We start from the raw sequence: 17,019 nt of genomic DNA on the forward strand, positions 1-17,019 counted from the left end.
CAGTGTATAACATGCCCTGAAATTAGTCTTGTCCTTCTATTGTGAAAGGCTTCCTGCAGTTCAGAAGGGCAAAAAGTGGATTTTTATGATTTGGACAAATTGCTCCTAAACTCCCTGTTTATAGATTAAAGACTTCCCCCCCCACCCACCCCGGGGAATATTCTGTCCCAATATGTTCTTGGAGCTTGCCTGTGAAAAAACAGCCGTCTAGCTGAGTGCCTTCTAAGTACTATAAGATTGCAACATCCTACTTGAGCCATAGGTTAGTGGAGGGAAGCCTTTCCATGAGTCTGAGATACAGTTGGTTTGTTGCATCCTGGTTTACCAATGAAGCATGACTGATGTAGGCAATATCAGAAAGTTCCTCATTTGGAGGCATTGGTATGGGTATCCCCCCAGTACATGCTCATGCAATGCTGCAGCAGGACATTTTCCAAAAAAAACCATTTGTAGTTTTATGATGGTAGTACTGATAAATTAGCTGTATTCTAGTTAAAGACTTTTTTGTTAATGGGTCAGCTGTTTGCAACATTACTTCAGTGTCATTAACTTAGAAACCAGTTTTAACCAGTTATAGTGATTGCTTTCATGTAATTTAGGATTTACATAGTTTGAGGAAAAGAAGATTAGGTTAATGGGGGAGAAAAAATAGCTCTGCCTCCTTCCTTCTGGTTCATTTTACTAGCCACGGCCTAATTTCCAGAAGTAACCTGCTACCTGATATTTAGGCTCACAGGTTTGGGAGCATGCCCCCAAAATGCAAGGTGTTCCCAGAGCAGGTTATGGGCATCCAGAGATTTTGAAGGGAGGCAAGCACCTCCTTCAGCAGCCTCTGACCCAGCAGAGTGGTTATCAGGGAGGGACTGATTGGCTCAGGAATCTGCCAAACAGTTTTCCTCGCTCTTTGAGTCCATCATGAAGCTCCTAAATCAGCTTGCTTTGGTCTAACCTGCACACAGCTCCCTCAGGAATGGGCAGGTGCTGTTTGTAAGATTCTTTTGTTCTCCAAAATATGACTCATGTTAGGTTTCTCCATGGAAAAATTGAAGCTCTGTTAACGTGAAATTATAAATGCCAGATGTCCTAGTCATGTATTTTAATTGTTTTCTAATAGATTGAAATGTATCTGAGTGTTTGAAAGGCAAATGCAAGAAATCATATCTTACTTTAATTTCTTTCTGTGGGTTTTAATAAGCTCTTTTAATATCTGTGGCCATAAAGGAAGGTCAGTGGTCTGACTTTGCTGGGTTTTTCTTCTTTGCAGCCTTTTCCTCATTGTTCTTGTGATTTCAGACATTATGGCTTTGGTAAGTTGTTGTTGCACATTCTCTTCAAATAAGATCAAGAAGCAGAGAGTTTTCCTAATTCCATCAAGAGAGATCTGAATTTGTTTCAGACTTCAAAGTTTTTGTAACTAGGGCAGAGAATTGGATTGAAATCCTAGCATAATTTAGAGATAAAACTCTTCCAATCACTGCTCTTCAAATTTCATGTAATTAATGCTTCTGAAGAAGCAATGTTCTCATAAGAATAAGAGACAAAAGTGAAGTAATAAGTTAACGTTTGGAGTTTCTCATGTGCTTTGCAATCAAATTCCTTGGAAAAAATTAAACAAGAATATCAGTTTTAGCTGTGTGCAGGGTTTAGTTAATTGTTCAGGAATTCTGAACCTTTTACCCACCCCAACTTCTCTTGAAAAAGAGAGGAAAAGGAGAAATGCATTACCCACCAGCTCCATTAGGCTTGTCAGACTCCAGGAGATCAGCAACATCTGAGAACACGCTTTGTGCCCTTTGTAATAAGCTGTCAGCAAATGCTATCTTCACAAAGCCTGCATCCACAATCCAAGCTAGCTAAAACAACCCAAAGCTGAACAATACCCCAACACAGTTTTGCAGATTAAAAGTATGTATTTTGTTGCCCACTCCAACTGTCTTCAACTCAGCACGCATGCCACTGGGTATCACAAGGTAAATAGAAACCTTTTCAAACCAGCAGGTAGAGCTTGTGTTGTCACTTTATACATGCTGGTTTTGTTTTGTCCCTTGGAGTAAGCATTCCTGATCTTATTTCCTAGTACAGTGTGATCTCTAAATATCACCTGATTGGAAAAACAATGAGTAAAAACCAAATAATTGCTAATTTTTCTGTAGAGTGGGAAAAGGAGAAGGTTTGGTTATGTCAAGTTTCAGATAAGTCTGTGTGACTAATCTGATTTTGGGTAACTTCCACAGGAAAAGAAATAGTATACCAATAAACCACATTCATAGCATTTCACTAATAAAATCAGTATAACTAAACCAAAAGAAGACTACAGGTATTTACTGGTGTGTAGCAAGCCCCAGTATATCCAGGTCTTATATCTCATGTATTCTTATATCTCATGTATTCTCCTATTTTGGTTTAAGTATTTTGAAACAATTAGCAGGTATGTACTTGGTGTACAAAAAAAAAAAAAGAAAAGAAATTACCAAAAAGGTTTGATATGTAGGAACTCTGTCAAGAAAAGAGAAAGTGGGAACTAAATCAAGAAATGAGAAAGTAGCAGGAGAAAAAAAGAGAACATGTTTGTGGTCTTGAATCAATGGGCCCACCAGCTAGAATTAAGGTAATTCACTAATAGACAAGTAGTATCTTCTTGCAACATTATTCCCACTTTACAGGTGGAGAACTGCCAGAGTTGCCCAAAGACATTTGTGTTGAAATTCTATGAAAACTTTTAGGCACTATGCATTATTTGGCATCTTCTTATTTCAAACAGTGAAGTGGCTTGGCTTTTGCAATTGAAAAAGTTCTGGTATTACTCTGTTTCTTGCAAGCCAAGCTAGACAGAACTTGGTCCATCTCTTGATGTTTTTGTTTGATACCATGTTAAATTTATTTCTGGTTCCTAGACTATTCTTTACTGTGGTCCAAATGATCATTCCTGGAAAGGTCTTGTGCTTATTCTATGTGAAGAATTAGAAATTTGGAGTAAGCAGCCTGAAAAAATTGGCGTTTAATTTTCTGTTCCAAATGCAGTTTTTATGTACTAATCAAAGTTGTTTTATTTCCTAGCATTTTTTCTTTTTGGTTCAAGATTATGGAAGCTGGCTGGATATTGGAACAAGGTACAGTACCTTTTTAGCTTCTGTTGCATTTTTAAAGCTTCATAGGTTCATACTATTGTTTATCTACTCATAACTCTTGGAACTTTTTCCAATTACTCTCCTTAATCAAATGTTTCAGGGATGTTCCACATACTTTGAACACGTGTGCACACATATGGATACATATTCCAAGCTAAAACTTGTGTCTTAAAATCTGTGCCAGAGCAACATGGAGTAATTAATAAATCCAGCATGGCAAGAAATACAGTTAGTAGGATTTGTTTAAACAGTAATTAAACACAACCTATTTTAATTAATGTTTTGGGTTTTAATTAGTTGTAATCACTGTTAAAATAACAATTTATCAAAGTTGTTAACTGTCTTGTATCTACTTAAGCCTCCACATACAGTTCACTGCGAATTAGTGAGCCTTGTGTAAATATGTTGGTGGCTACCAAGGCCCATGCACTTATCTTCCCCCTAGCTGGGGAAGAGTGTAGCATTTAAACATAGAAATCACAGCTAAAATGAGAGAATTTGTTTTGCATTATGAGTCATATTAGCCTCAAATACAAGGAATACACGTTTCAGATTTACCTTCCCTGAGTTGTGGAAATAGATAAAATGCTGTAAGAAGCTTAGTAGGGATTGCATTGTTACTAATCCGGCCAATCTGGTCACTTGACACTGTTATTTACACTGAAGCTGAAGAGTGAGCCATAGTTAATATTCTGTTCAGTCTACATATACTCTGTACTTTGCTTTTGTGAGCCCCAACGTTCCCAGCAGCGTGTGGACACACATGTGCACACGTATTCTACCTGTTTTCTTTGGAGGTTCCAATTCCTGCTTATCGTTACCTTATGAAGGTTTCTAATGGGCAGAGGTACACTTAGATCCTTGCTGTGGTCAGTTTATGGTAAGTCAGATGGCTTCATCCCTTGGTTTGAATTTTTCTGCAGGTTAATAAGGATATTAAAGACCTCAGAAATTTTCTGTTCTGTTGGGCAAAAAGCTTTTTACTTGGAAGTTAGCAGCAAAAATATAAATCATTACAAGTACCCAAAAACTTCCTCTCTGATACATGGTCTTCATAGCATAGAGCTTTACAACAGTAATGCATTGCTGGATCTATTTCAGCTGGAAGGTTGCCTTGTTCTGAAGAGTTTAGGAGAACTCATTATGCACCACTGTAATTCTGCCCCTCTGTGTGTTTTGATCAGTGAAGAAAGCGCTGGAAAAGGCCTTTTGAAAGAGTAATTTGTGATTAATTTTTTACATGGTGATGCCTGAAGTGGCCACCTAAAAACGGAGACTAGACAAGAATAAGGGAATAAAGGTAAGTATTTATTTGAAGGGCCTTCAAAGGTACACCCTGGGCAGGCCAAAGGCTACACCCAAGATGGACAGATGGTCATGGATTTTTCACACTTTTATAAGTTTGGTTCATTTGCATATCAGGATCAATTCTCCAATTACAACCCCAGTTAATGATGTAACTACCCCAAGTTTGCCCTTCTGTTCAGATGTTAGTTTACACATTTTGGGCCTAGGACAATCTGGGTGTCCTTGGAGAGCAAACCTAGTTGTGTCTAACTAGCATGAGAGAACAGCAGCTAACAGGCCACAAGAAACTTCAGAGTTACACACTAGGCAGTACAGGATTTGAAAAATATAAAAAGTGAAAACCTAAGGCATCATGGGAAATGCATAATGTTCAGGCAGCCTCTGTCATTACTTCACTTTTGGGTGCTTGACTCTACCACCTATGTTATTTTATTGTAGTCTCTTTATATATCTTTTATATGTATGTGTGTATATGCACATAAGGAAAATAATTAGGTTGCGTAAGAAAAGAAATGAAGCCATAGGTGCAGAGCTAAGTGGTCCTTCTTTCATCTAGCATGACCATTACTCTAGCACCAGAACTTTCTCCTCTGAGCAGATTTCTAATGTGTGATCCTCAGGCTTGGCAAAATTAGCAGACAACAGCACAAGATTTTTTTGTTTGTTTGTTCCTGAAAGGGAGGATGAGCTTCAAGGGCTTTTGAGCAATTCCCAAAACCAGTGGGAGTGAGATACTAACATAACTCTTTCCTGTCCTCCTGTTGCAAGTGGTGTGACAGCTCTGTGGCATTCTCACTGCAGTGTTGTCTGTTGCTGCTTTGACAGCAAGGTCTGAAAATACCCTGCCTCAGTTGACATTTTCCACATTGCCAAAACTTTCCTGAGAAGGCTGAGTCAGTTAAGGAAATTATGGTTCTTTTTTTTCCCCCAACTCCTTGCATCTCAACAAAACCTTTGTAGGATTTCACAGAACAAAGAATAGAAGCTCTCTTAGGGACAGCTGCTCTCATATTTTTGTTTTTTTTCTTGTCACATTGATAGGAAGTGCATATGTGTGTGTCAGCAAAAATATCTGGGTTTGTGTTACATTACTGGTTACCACATCAGTGAAATCAGAGTTGGAAAAGCAGCAGCTTAATTGCCTGGTAGAGGTTCATGCCTCTAAAGTCTCTCAGAGTCCAGCAGTGTATGTGCCACATTTGTAAAGTTTTGATATATGTTTCCTTACTCATCCTTTTTTTGTGGTGATGAGCTTTCTAATTACCACAGTTCAAAAGTTTTTTATGTTCTCTCTCTACTAAGAATATGCAAGTTGAGGAGGAGTCTCATTAGGCAATATTTGGTTTGTCCAATAGCGAAGTTTCACGTAGATGAGATGGCTTTAAATCCCTTGCGATAAAAAGACCTTCACTGCTTTTTCACCTTGATGTTTTCTTTCCTAGTGGATCTCATTGTTTGGAAGTAAAGTTTGTTCACTGAACTGACTTTTCTATTTTTAAAAATTTCACACCTAACTCCTGGCTTTTACATCCTATTCTACCTTGCTTTAACCACATGGCAGGACATTTTACCATGCCTCACATTCGCCTTAACAATATGATGTCTTTATTCTCCCGGTGGAATTCACCATGCCACATAAGTATTGCCTTTGAATGGAAACGGATTTTTACCTCTTCCACTCTTCCAGTTCATTAATGAAATGCTGAGTAACAACAGATTCAACATACAGTCCTGTATTACCACATTCAGCAAATTATCAATGCACCACTGTTTCCCTCCTCTCAGTAAATTATCAATTACCATAAATATTTATGGCTTCTTAGAAAGTTTTCTATCCCCTTTTCTTAATGATCATGCCAAAATCAATGTCAGCTTGTCTTTCAGAGAGTGCTTTTCATTGTTTTGATATAATAATGGGATAATAATCTTGCAGTGAATGTGGAACTCAAAGCAGCAGCTTACACAAACTTCTAAGGTCTGCTAACCTTGTCCTCTACCTATATACCTGAATTGCATCATTTGCCCCAGAAAAACACACCATTAAATTTCTTTAAAATAATAGTGTAGTTTTCCTAGTGTTTTTGATGTATCAGTGTGTAATACACAGTCATGAGAAGTTTGTTCTGACAGATCCTTTTATTTTTGAATAACAGCCAAATGGAATAGCTAGCTTTTCAGCTTCTTTGTCACTAAAATAATTTCTCTGCAGCGTAAAAGGTGTGCTTATGTATCTGTATCTGTCCCTTTCCAGAAAGAGAGAGCAATAGCCTTTAAAGCCTAGTATATCTTTACAGTATACATACTTTGTAAATAGTTGTATAACCCGATAGTAAAGATAAACCTTAAAGGTTCTTTATATGGCTATTATATAGCTATATACAGACACAGTATAGTGTACAGATACTGTACTATTCCTTCTCTTTATAGGTGCTGGAAGATAAAGATATGATCTTAACTGTTCTTCTGCAGTTTCAGAGGTCAGGGGACATAGATAAAGCACAAAACCGGTTTTTTAGGTTTTAGGGATAACGGAATCGATTTCAGGGTTGGGATGCTGGGGCTTCTAGCTCTGACTGTTAAAACAAAGGTTTTGTGATTTGTTTTTGGTGAAACTGAGGAGAGAGGGTGTGGCATCCTGACTGGAAAAGCAGGAAATTTAAAATTCAGAATCTAAATCTGGGGTCTCAGTGTGTGCTTGGGAACAGTTCAAAGAGCATGTCATATAGAAATAATGTATCCGGACTCTTCTGGAGCTGCTTGTCCAAGTCCTTGCACAAGTTGGTTTTGTTTTACTTGTTTTGTTTCTAGTTTCTTTAATTGCTATGGTAACTTACTCCATCTTCTTGTCTTTCTAGCTTCTAATGAGGTCTGTCATCTTAGGAATTAGCCTGTCTTGGGAGAAAGCCAAGTTTTGGAGCAAGATTGATTCCCACTGCTTACCCCCCTTATTTTTCTTATGTCTTAGATTCTTCTTGTCTTTGATTCTTCTTGTCTTCTTTTTTCTCACCAATATACACTGTCACAAACAAAGCCAGGAGGTGGTAGTACCTCATATGTTCTCCTTGTGGTTCCTTGCCGCTGAAACAGGTGTCTTGCTCCCTGATAAAAAAAATTTACTATCACCATCTTTGCCTGTTGACATTGATCCATACATGGGGTGCTCACCTTTCCATTGAACAGTGCTGCCTTACCGTAGATCATCCATGATCCCCTACACCTGCTACCTCTACCATCTCATCCTTTATAAGCATTGCCCCACCATGCTCCATTATGCTATTCTCTTGTACCTGTTTAATTGCTCTTCCTCCAAGTGGATCTAATTTGCCCGGATCCTAGAATCTCACCCCTTTTTCTCATTAGCTCAGCTTTGTTTCTCAAAACAGAAAACTTGTTTTGAGAATTACCTCCTTCACTGTAACTACAGATACAGTCAAGGGTGCAGGTTCTGAATTGTATAGGGATCAAGATTTTTGCCACTGCCATTGTGGCATATAGCTGTAAGTCTTGTTTTCTTTGTTTAAATATAGCATTACCCCAGCCTAAGAAGTAATTTACCAGGTAGAGCTGCCCGCAGGCAGTGCAGTACCAGTTGCTGAGAGTCCCAGAGATGCTGGCTGTTTGTAATTACATGACAAGTAGATTGAAATTGTTTTTAATTGCTCTATGGCATAATATCTATCTATCTATCTTTGAACGTCTGATATTTTATTAAAGGCGCACAACTATGCAGCCTTGTGCAGTATAGCAAGGGAGAAGTGTGTGCAACACTGTCTTCTTTACAAAAGTATGGAGGATCCAGTCCCTCATCTGACAGGTGGCTAAGCAGAGTTTGAAGACACCTTTTTGCTTTGAGAAAGCCCCTCCCTATGCCCTGCCAAATCACTGATGATATCTGCAAGAGCTCCTTTAGGGGGTGCACAAGAACTCAGATACCTGTCTGAGGACCATGCATGGCATATATATGTATGTATTTTGTATGTATGCCAAAGGAAATCATAGCTTTCTGTAAGTGGCTGTTCCCTTAAGAGCCAGCAACCTTATCTACCTGTGGTGAATGTACAATCCTCAAGGGCACATTACACCATGAAGATAACTGCAGCAAGGGTTTAAATTTCATCTGTCAGTATGTCCTTTCCCATGGAGAACTGAAACCAAAGCTGTACCACACCCCGGTGGTCTTTCAAGGGCAGCTCTTGAGGGAGTTGTGTTATCTTCGTTGTAAATGTGCTGTGAACTACGAAGTCCAAAGTGCACTGCCCAGGTGACAGTAGACTTTGTGCTTGACTTCACGCTCTACCTGTGTCTTCTTACACCTTTCCCACAGAAACAGGACAGGAGCTTGGCTCTTGTAGATGTGCTACTCTACTGCTCCATTATGCTTGTTGAGGTCTGAACCCTTTTATGCTGGTGGATTTTTCTAACTGATTTCTCAAAACTGTGTATTTTGAGCAAGACATTTGTGATATGTATTGTGGGGAAACATAAAAGGTGGAAAAGCTGTTAGGTGTGAAAAGAAAAGCAGGTTTCAGAAAGAAAGCAAAAAGAATTTAGGAATCAGCTCTAGCTGAGACAACTTGAAGATAGGATACAATTATATAGCAAGCAAGGACATTAAAACAATGGTTAGAGTTTCTAGGTTTGACTGAGATAGGTTTTGAAGTTGCAAAAAATATGCCTAGCAAGATCGATAAGTTTAAGCTTAATAATGGAATATTGTACATTGTTATATAAAAGCATAACAAGCAAGTATTGTATACAACAGATGTACGTGCGCTGTTGGGGATTGGTTAAAACAGTTGTCTGTAAATTTTAGAAGGATGCTAATTTGCTAAGAAGCTTTTAAGAATGCTCTGTAACAAAGAAGTCTTTGGATGCCTGTGATGGTGTGAGCTTTGTACCATCTGTCTCAACTCTGTATGTGAGACTGATAAAGGAATAAAATAATAAAAAGGCTCCTGGAATGCCTGTCCAGGCTCCCCGTCCCGTTTGTCGACGAAATGCCGACAATGTTCTAGTCAGACTCAACTGAAACAGAAAAATCTGACTGTGCGCATCAAGTCTGTTTTCATGTTCTCTGTACAATTTGGTCCTTTGGTTTCTGGCACCCTGGCTGTGGAAGAACTTTTTGGATTACTTTTATTCTCTCACACTTGTTAGTGGCCCAGCTTTGTTGAGAGCTGGTGCTTCTCCACTTCACAGGGCTAAATTGTGCTAGGCCAGCGCCAGAGTTGTCACAGTCTCAGGGTTGTGAGGATTGATAGCGATGGCATTATGAGCTTTACTGCTCTTCTGTGGCTGAACTCTCAAACTGAATGAGTCCTCTGGCAGAAATTCCAGGTCATTAAGCCAGCAAGCGTTCCTTGCAATCCTTTTTTGTGACTAAACTCAGGCTTCATGGAGTCTGAAGTTACTCTGTTTGTCCTAAAGAGCCATCTACTTTGAAATAATAGGTATGGATGTATCAGGAGGTATGGGTACCTCTCATGTCAGAGTGCCAGTTTCTTCAGTAGTCCCAGGAAAAACCAAAGCCACACTGGATGCATAATGGACACGGGTGCAGCACTGTTTCGTCTGCAGCTCTAACCTGAAATGTCACTGGCTTTGTAAGATTTCTGGTTTCGGAATGACTAGTGGTTTACATTAACAGTACCTGATTCAGATCCTACAGAATCACAGAATGGTTGAGGTGGGAAGGGACCACTGGAGGTCACCTAGTCCAAGCTCCCTGGTCAAGCAGGGTCCCCCAGAACACATTACTCAGGATTGTGGGTTGGTTGGCTTTTCTCCAGGGAAGGAGACTCCACAGCTTCTCTGGGCAGCCTGTTCTGGTGCTCAGTCACCTGCACAATAAAGTTCTTCCTCATGTTCAGGTGGAACTTCCTGTGTTCCAGTTTGTGTCCATTGCCTCTCATTCTCTTGCTTGGCACCACCAAGAAGAGACTGGATGCATCCTCTTGGTGCCCTCCCTTCAGATACTGACAGACATTGAAGAGGTCCCTTCTCACTTGTTTCTTCTCAAGACTGAACAGGCCCAGCTCCCTCAGCCTTCCCTTGCAGGTGAGGTACTCCAGTCTGTTAATCCCTTAATCATCTTTGTAGCTCTCCCCTGGCCCTGCTCCAGGAGCCCCATGTCTCTCCTGTCCTGAGGATCCCAGAACTGCACACAGCTCTCCAGATGTGGCCTCACCAGGGCTGAGCAGAGGGGCAGGATCACCTCCCTTGACCTGCTGGCAATGCCCTTCCTAATGCACCCCAGGATACCTTTGGCCTGCTTGGCCACAAGGACACACTGCTGGCTCATGGACAGCTTGTTGCCCACCAGGACCCCCAGGTCCTTCTCTGCACAGCTGCTTTCCAGCAGGTCAGCCCCCAGCCTGTCCTGGTGCTTGGGGTTATTATTCCCCAGGTGTAGGACCCTGCATTTGCCTTTGTTGAATCTCAGGCAGTTCTTCTCTGCCCATCTCCCTCTCTCCAACCTGTCGAGGTCCTTCTGAAGGGCTGCACAACACTCTGGGGTATTGGCCACTCCTCCCAGCTTTGTGTCATCAGTGAACTTGCTGAGGAGGCATCTGCACGTGTGGATGTCAGGTTTGACTAAATGGTCTGTAACCCAGATGTCCCACATGAAGGGAAAGTCTGCCTTCCTCCAGACCTTCTCCCTGATCTTCTGGGTCAGGGATTCCTGAGAGCTAGCCTTGGCAGCGAAGACTGAAACAAAGAATGCATTCACTATCTCAGCCTTTTCTGCAGTCTCTGTTGCAAGGGTCCCTGCTCCATTCAGTAGCAGGCCCACTTTTTCCACAGTTTTCCTTTTGTTATTGGTGTCTTTGAAGAAGCCCTTCTTGTTATTCTTGACATCCTTAGCCAGATTTAATTTCAAATGGGCCTTGAACCCATTGAACACGGAACACTGAATGTCCTAGATTTGACTGAATGTCAAATCTCAGTCTGACTCTAAATAGCCCATCTGCAACACCAGTGAACATCAGGTAACAGAATTTGAGCAAGTGGAGAACAAGCTGACTGCTTGTTAGCCTTTTAATCAGTAGTGGCTTAAGGCCTTCCTAACCCAGAAGCTACATTTTCATATTGTGTTTATTAGCCACTCTTGAACTCATCTCTTTAATCTCTTTGCATGTGCTACCACAGCAGAGAATTCTACAGATTTTAGCAATGTTGAGTGAAAAAATAGTGGGGTTTTGGTTTTGTATGTTGCTTTTTTCTTCTTAAAGCTACTTGTCACTAGAATAGTGTTTTCTCTAGAAAATTGCACTTCATCTGACATAAATATCTGAGTTGTCTTACTAGCAAGCAACGTCTGCCTGATGGCAAGTTCTCTCTAGATTCTGTGTTATGGTTGACAGCAAATAAAAGTTTTGAATTGTTTTATTCGCATACACTGAATTACCCATTTGAATGAAAGTACACCTGGTACCTCTTACTCACTTGGTGTACACTCCATTGTGTTTTCTGCTGTCCCCCACCAATTTTATTTTGTCACAGACCTGGGTTTTTACATGACAGTGCTGCTATAATACTTGTCTTCTAAGAGCTGCTTATATAAAATTATATCCTAGGTGAAAAATTAGACCTACTTAAAATGAAAAAAAAAATTATTCAGAGGGTTGTTTATGTCAGAGTTTTTTTTCCTTACTCTGCAAATTTGTATTTTTCTCTCACTTTTTTTATCTGTCTCTTCCTTGCAGCATCAGCCACTATGTGCTGGTGATGTCGCTGACCATATTTATGATGGTGATGAATGGACTGGCCCAGCTGTTAACTACACAGAGACTTGGACATCCCAGAAGGACTAAGCACCATTCCACGTGATAAAGCATCTTCAGGCTTCCTCTGAACTAACCTCCAGCTCTGGAACATAAATGACAGTTAGTGGGACTAGACTGCCAAAATCCCATCCAGGGATCAGAGTGCTCTGCTGATACAGATTAAATGCTGTCACATGACTGAAATTTGCATTTGAGGGTTACCATTTTTAGACACCAACGGGAATATGGAATAAAAAAGGCTCTTATTCTTCAAGCATACATATTTCTTGAAAATGCAAACAGCAACAAAATTCTTTCTAAAATACATAGGCAACTATCTTTTGGGTTGGGTTTTTTGGGGAGATGGGGGTTTTTTTGTTGTTATAACTTGGGTGCCAGCTGTTTATTCACACATACTCTCATTGGGAGCATGCAAAGTTCTAGCTTTGTTTCATGTCTCGCATAAGCACGTCCCAGGCTAAAGCATGAATGAAATCAGTCTGGGCAGATCACTGGTTTCTGTGTTACCGATGTGGCACACACGTTGGAATATCTCTGAAACGGGCTGTGCTTTCTGCAAGCCGTGTCAGCATGCCTGTGAGATATGTTGAGGCAGGTTAAGGCTGGTGTGCTGTGAAGCTGTTGCTGTAAGACAACATCTTTCAGCTCATCCCACTGCAAATTGCTGCCGCTGACTGTGCTCTCCTGCTGCCTCCTGAGCTTGGGCGGGCTGAGCAGTATGACACTCAGGTAGCTGATTCAAATGAAAAGGAACCTGGTTAAATAGCAGTCAAATTCCCTGGGCCAGCTCATGACAGGGTGGGCAGGAAGGTTAGGGCTTATTGTTTCCATAGCAGCCCAGACTTAGGTCAGCATAAAGAGGTCATGAAACTGCAGCTGGAGTTGCTAGTTTGCAGAGAGTGATGCCATGTGGAGGCTTTTTTTTTTATCCTTGTTTTCCTTTTCACTTGTGTTCTGCTGCTGATTACAAGCATCAGTAATGGCTGCACAATGAATCTAATGCATATTCCCTGCATACTGATTACAAGTGAGAAGCAAGGAAAAGAAAAAATGTTGTTCATTCTGGCCCATTCTACAATGGCATCACTAAAAATTGTGCTATGTAATATCTGTGTGTCACACTCCTAACTTGCAGCCAGGCCTTTCTATCTGGGAGCTGATACATATGGTGCATGATGCTGGCAGCCAAGGCTAGACATACATCATTGGAGGGCTGCTCCAATGCTCTTTCCAGCCATCTGGCATTTGGCCATGGTCACATGTCTGTTTAACACTGAAAGCTAGTCATTCCTCTGCAGGAAGTTTGGCTGTGAGAAACTGGTCACAAACCTCCATCTGCTTGCTGTAGAAAAAAATGGCATCACAGGCCTGCAGTCATCTGTGCAGCATCAGAGTGCCTCATGAGAGTGTCTGAGTACTGTTAAGGGAATAATTTTTTCCACTAGGTAATGGTCCACTGGTCCCACTGGGCATGTTGTCTCACAGTTGGCCTCAGTTGCAGAAGGTATTTTGCGCTTGTTACGGGCTGCACCTGCAGACTGCACACCTAAAGGTGGGCTTGTGCCTGGTGCTGGTGGCTGTACCCTACAGCCAAGGCAAGGAACAACCACAAGCAGCAGGAAAGTTGCCACTGCAGCAAAGTCTGTGTGTAGGTGTGGGAATGTGCCACACTTGTTCCAGGATCCAGTGGGTGTCCGCTATGGAGAGCTATCCTCGCCTCAGCCTCACTCCACAAGCATCTACAGCATACTGTATGACTGTGGGTACTGTATCCTCAGCTTTGTGTGACCAAACTGATGTCTTGAGACCTCTGGCCACAGTGCTGTCCCTTCAGTACACAAAGCTGTAAGCCATTGATCATCCCAGTCTCCATTGCTGGAGTGACTGCTTTGCAGAACTACTGTTTGTAGAACAAATTCACTCATGGGAGCAGCTGAACAGCTGGCATTGGTGTGATGTGAAGAAATTGACTGAAAAAGTAGGAATGTGGGACTCACAGGGCTGCCACCCTTAAGTCACACCTTCTGCAAGCTTGTCAAAACTGCTTGTTATCTATGACAAGACCGAGTGGATGTCCTGCCTATTAGGAGGTACATACTGCTGGCACTGCAGGATCCCTGGGAGAATGCACAGGAGCTCAAACCTGATGCCTTTCCTTACCACAGGGGGCTGGTAATAAAACAGCATCTCAGCCTACTGCATCTGGTGCTGCTCATCTGTGGTAGCAGGAATAATCTACTCTGGTATGCAGGCAAGTGGAAATGAATGGGCAAAGTACAACCTGCATCACTTACTCTTTCTGCTTATGGTTTCCATGGCACCTTTTTCTACAAAATGGGTTTTGTTTCTTACATCCTTCCTTGTAAGAGAAGAAAGGGGACTATGAGCACAGGGCAGTATTTGCAACATGCGTGTTGTTTTTCCCCAGTGCTGCTCTGCAGGGGTTTGTTCTTGTTTGCCATTTGCTCTGGCTGGGCCATGGTGGTAGCAACCTCAGCTGACCTTTCCCTTTCCCCCTCTGGTTCCTTGCATCTCTGTGCCATTTGTGAATTCATTTTCTATCGGAGGCCACAGGAGTGCTGGAGAGCAGCTCTCATGGAGAGGCAGGATTGGCTGTGCTATTCTCGTGTCTCCCCAGGGGAGGCTCTTGCTGGAGTCTTGGCCTGCGCTTCTGGGTTGACTCCAGCACAGAGAGGTGTCAAAAATTCTCCCACTCAGCTACTTTACACAACCCCATGGGGTGTGTGACAAAGTCGACTCTTCCCTCCCACAGATGCATGTTCTTCTCCTGAAACAAATGGCATCAGCAATAAAAAGTGCCCCCCAAACTTAGCAGCTAAGGTAGGGAGTGAAATGTTGTGCTTGGATGGGTTTAAGCCTTCTTTTGTTCTATTTGTGGGTCTTCAAGCATCATCATCCCTATTCAGGGGGTCCAGAGAGGATTCAGGCCACAGAAAGGGGGTTCTGAGCCAGGAGGGTCTTCCAGCTCATGTTTTCTGTGAAGGGCATGAAGGCAGAATTACCCCAAGCCCTTCTGCCTGCCTTCTTTCATGTGCAGCAGAGCTACACACTCTCTGACTCCTGGAGCAGGTGAGGCTCCAGAGAGTGAAAACCTCAGGCAGGGAAAGGCAGGTAGATCAACATTATTGCTTATGTAAAGGGCTGCACAATTTTTATTTTTTTTTTAACTAAAAGCCTTGCAAAGCTTCTATCTTCTTCATTTCAGATCCATGGATCCCTGAAGAGCTAACTATAAACCCAGAGTGCCCATCAGGTCGTGTAATGCAAGAGAAACTGTACTGAAGAGCAGCTGATACAAAGGTCTTGTAATCTCCAGTGCTAGGAATTGTTCTCTGCTTTTGTGTCATCAAGGCTGTACACAGCAGCCTTTTGATATCTGCCCAGGGAGTGAGCTGTTTCTTCAGAAATGATGAAGCTTAGATTATATCAAGACCTCTTATGACTCAAACGAAATAACTTTCCCTTCTCCCTCACCGAGTAAATCAGATTTTGCAAGCTTTGGCAATTTCAGTGCATGGCGTGCCTGTTAGTTGTAAGTCTGCTACAGTCTTCACATTCTTGAATGAGAACAAATACGTGAATGAACATTCATGGTCTCACCCTAACCTTAAACTGCAATGTCTAGTTTGGAGAAGCCAAAATGCAAATGTTTTTTCAGCTCCTTCCACCTCAGCTAATCTGTAAGGATGTGATGCTCATTACTTCTCCAGTTTGTCTATGTGAATCCTTCAGTCCCTTTTCCCACGGCTTTGGAGTGGTGGGGGTACTTCTCCCAGATGTCTTTGGCAAAAAGAATGAGAACATGGAAGGTGCCATGCTTGCTTCTGCATCTGATAGATGTGGGGTTCTGTGAGCAGGAGCCAGCTGAAGAGAATATTTTTGGGAGCTATAGTGGTGGTATATTGTGGTAAGGAAGAGAGAACTTCTCTGTCTTGCACCTGCTCTGGGGTGTGCTGTGTGTCAGAGTGATGGGACAGCTCTAGATGCCCCCTTTTCCATCAACACATGGCTCCATCCAGCCTGAAGGTGAAAAACTTTCTTCTCCTGTGTGTTGTCTTTGGGAAGCTGCTTTGTGAGCTGCCATGGCTGGGGAAGATCTGGGAACCTGTCTTGCAGAGCTGCCAGGTGTGTGGTACAGCCCCAGAGCAGTCCCGATTATCCATCCATGAGACAGGACTTGTGGTGAGCCAGAACTGACTGTCACAGCAACTGATGGTCACCAAGTTCTCACTGGTGTCTCTTGGACTAGTTATGTTCATAAGGATGTGTAGTGTTGAATTCAGTTCATTGGCTTACAGAGGCTCTGAATTCAGCTGCTTCCTGCAAGGGCTCCCTCCTCACCCCAGGGCAGGGCACAGTATTTTAGCATTTGAGGACTGAAAAGAGGAAGGAGGAGGCTGAAAGCATGGCACTCTCCCTCTTCCCACGACCTTTGAAATCAAGCTTGTTGATATTTTCCTTATTTATTTGACTTATGCTTGGCATAACTTTCTAGCTTTGAAGGTGGATAATATAAAGTGGATGACAACACACCTTGTTTTGTTTGCATTTTATTTTCCATGCGAGTTGTAAGAGCAAATGCCTCTAGTGTTACATGAAGTGAAGCTGACTTAAAGGTTTACCTTTCACTCAGGTCACTGCTGCTGACAAACCTGTTAATAACAGCTGGGTATCATCCAGTGCTTTCTCTGAGACAGGGAGAGAAAGCACCAGACCAAGTTCCCCCCAGCCATCTGTGACTGCAGTAGGACAAGACCAGGGATGGAGCTCACTTC

General features: G+C 42.0%; 1 protein-coding gene across 1 annotated transcript in view; it reads left to right on the forward strand.

Moving 5' to 3' along the window:
• The window catches only part of PIGN (phosphatidylinositol glycan anchor biosynthesis class N), a 105,478-nt gene extending 88,704 nt beyond the window's left edge, over positions 1–16,774 (forward strand). The window contains exons 27-29 of the mRNA XM_048310906.1: positions 1,265–1,307; positions 3,058–3,110; positions 12,143–16,774. Of these exons, the coding sequence (XP_048166863.1) occupies positions 1,265–1,307; positions 3,058–3,110; positions 12,143–12,266 (220 nt within the window). The 3' untranslated portion in view covers positions 12,267–16,774. The remainder of the gene's footprint in view (positions 1–1,264; positions 1,308–3,057; positions 3,111–12,142) is intronic.
• The last annotated feature ends 245 nt before the right edge of the window (positions 16,775–17,019 follow it).

The sequence above is a fragment of the Corvus hawaiiensis genome, chromosome 1, assembly GCF_020740725.1.
Source record: "Corvus hawaiiensis isolate bCorHaw1 chromosome 1, bCorHaw1.pri.cur, whole genome shotgun sequence".
In the NCBI taxonomy this organism is placed as follows: Eukaryota; Metazoa; Chordata; class Aves; order Passeriformes; family Corvidae; genus Corvus; species Corvus hawaiiensis.